This window comes from Pterocles gutturalis, unplaced genomic scaffold (genome assembly GCF_000699245.1).
Source record: "Pterocles gutturalis isolate BGI_N339 unplaced genomic scaffold, ASM69924v1 scaffold44409, whole genome shotgun sequence".
Lineage (NCBI taxonomy): Eukaryota > Metazoa > Chordata > Aves > Pterocliformes > Pteroclidae > Pterocles > Pterocles gutturalis.
This window is the reverse complement of record NW_010132286.1, coordinates 1-737: the sequence shown is the minus strand read 5'-3', so window position 1 is coordinate 737 and position 737 is coordinate 1. Positions and strand designations below refer to the sequence as shown.

General features: G+C 43.4%; 1 protein-coding gene across 1 annotated transcript; it reads right to left on the bottom strand.

Annotated features, from left to right (window-relative positions):
• Positions 1-115: 115 nt before the first annotated feature.
• On the bottom strand, positions 116-733 carry LOC104460758 (UDP-glucuronosyltransferase 1-1-like; the record flags this gene model as incomplete). The annotated part of the gene is made up of 1 exon (XM_010080852.1): positions 116-733. A coding segment is annotated over one exon (618 nt), but the record flags the coding sequence as incomplete, so codon positions are not given.
• Positions 734-737: the final 4 nt, after the last annotated feature.

The following is a 737-nucleotide window of genomic DNA, read 5'->3' as shown; positions in this document are numbered from 1 at the left end:
TTGAAATCCTTCTGCTATCATGCACAGGAAGAGACCTTTCTAACAAAACCTGCTACAAATTTTCACAGTGTGTAAGAGTCTGCCAGAACGATTAAAAAAACAGGGTACGACGCACCTCAGTTAGCTTCTTGTGAGCACAGTTTACTCCACTAACCATAATCATGCTGGGCATCAGTGGTCTCGGGTAGTGTAAAGGAAAGTCTAGCTTCACAAGCCCAATGGAAGCCTGGCGTAAGAGATCCGTCACTGTCACATCCCGCTGCAGGAACTCAGAAGCCAGTTTTGTGTATGGTTGAAAGACAAAATCACAGAGAAAATAATTTGAGATTTCATAGATCAGGTTCTTCACCCGCTGGAAAAAGTTCATGCGGTCTGAAAGGTCTGTGAACACCCTGGGGACGTAAGAAGGAGGATTGGGACACGGAGTGGCTTCAAATTCTAAACCACACGGCATTTGCTGCAAAAAAACCACAGAAGGAAGTGAAAGATGCTCAGCCAGGATCTGCCCACAGGGTAGAAATGGATCTGTAAAGACAGCATCAAACTTATTCTCCTCAAGATATCTGATGAGCTCTTTGTTGTACAGTAAGTGTGCACAGGTGGACAGCACGAGGGTAGAGACATTTTTTGACCGTTGATAAATTCTAATAAATCTTTCTAGAAAAGATCCTTCTCTAAATATATCCTGTGAAAATCCTTGGAATACTCCATCCAGCTCTTCCTGTGTGTAAGGAACC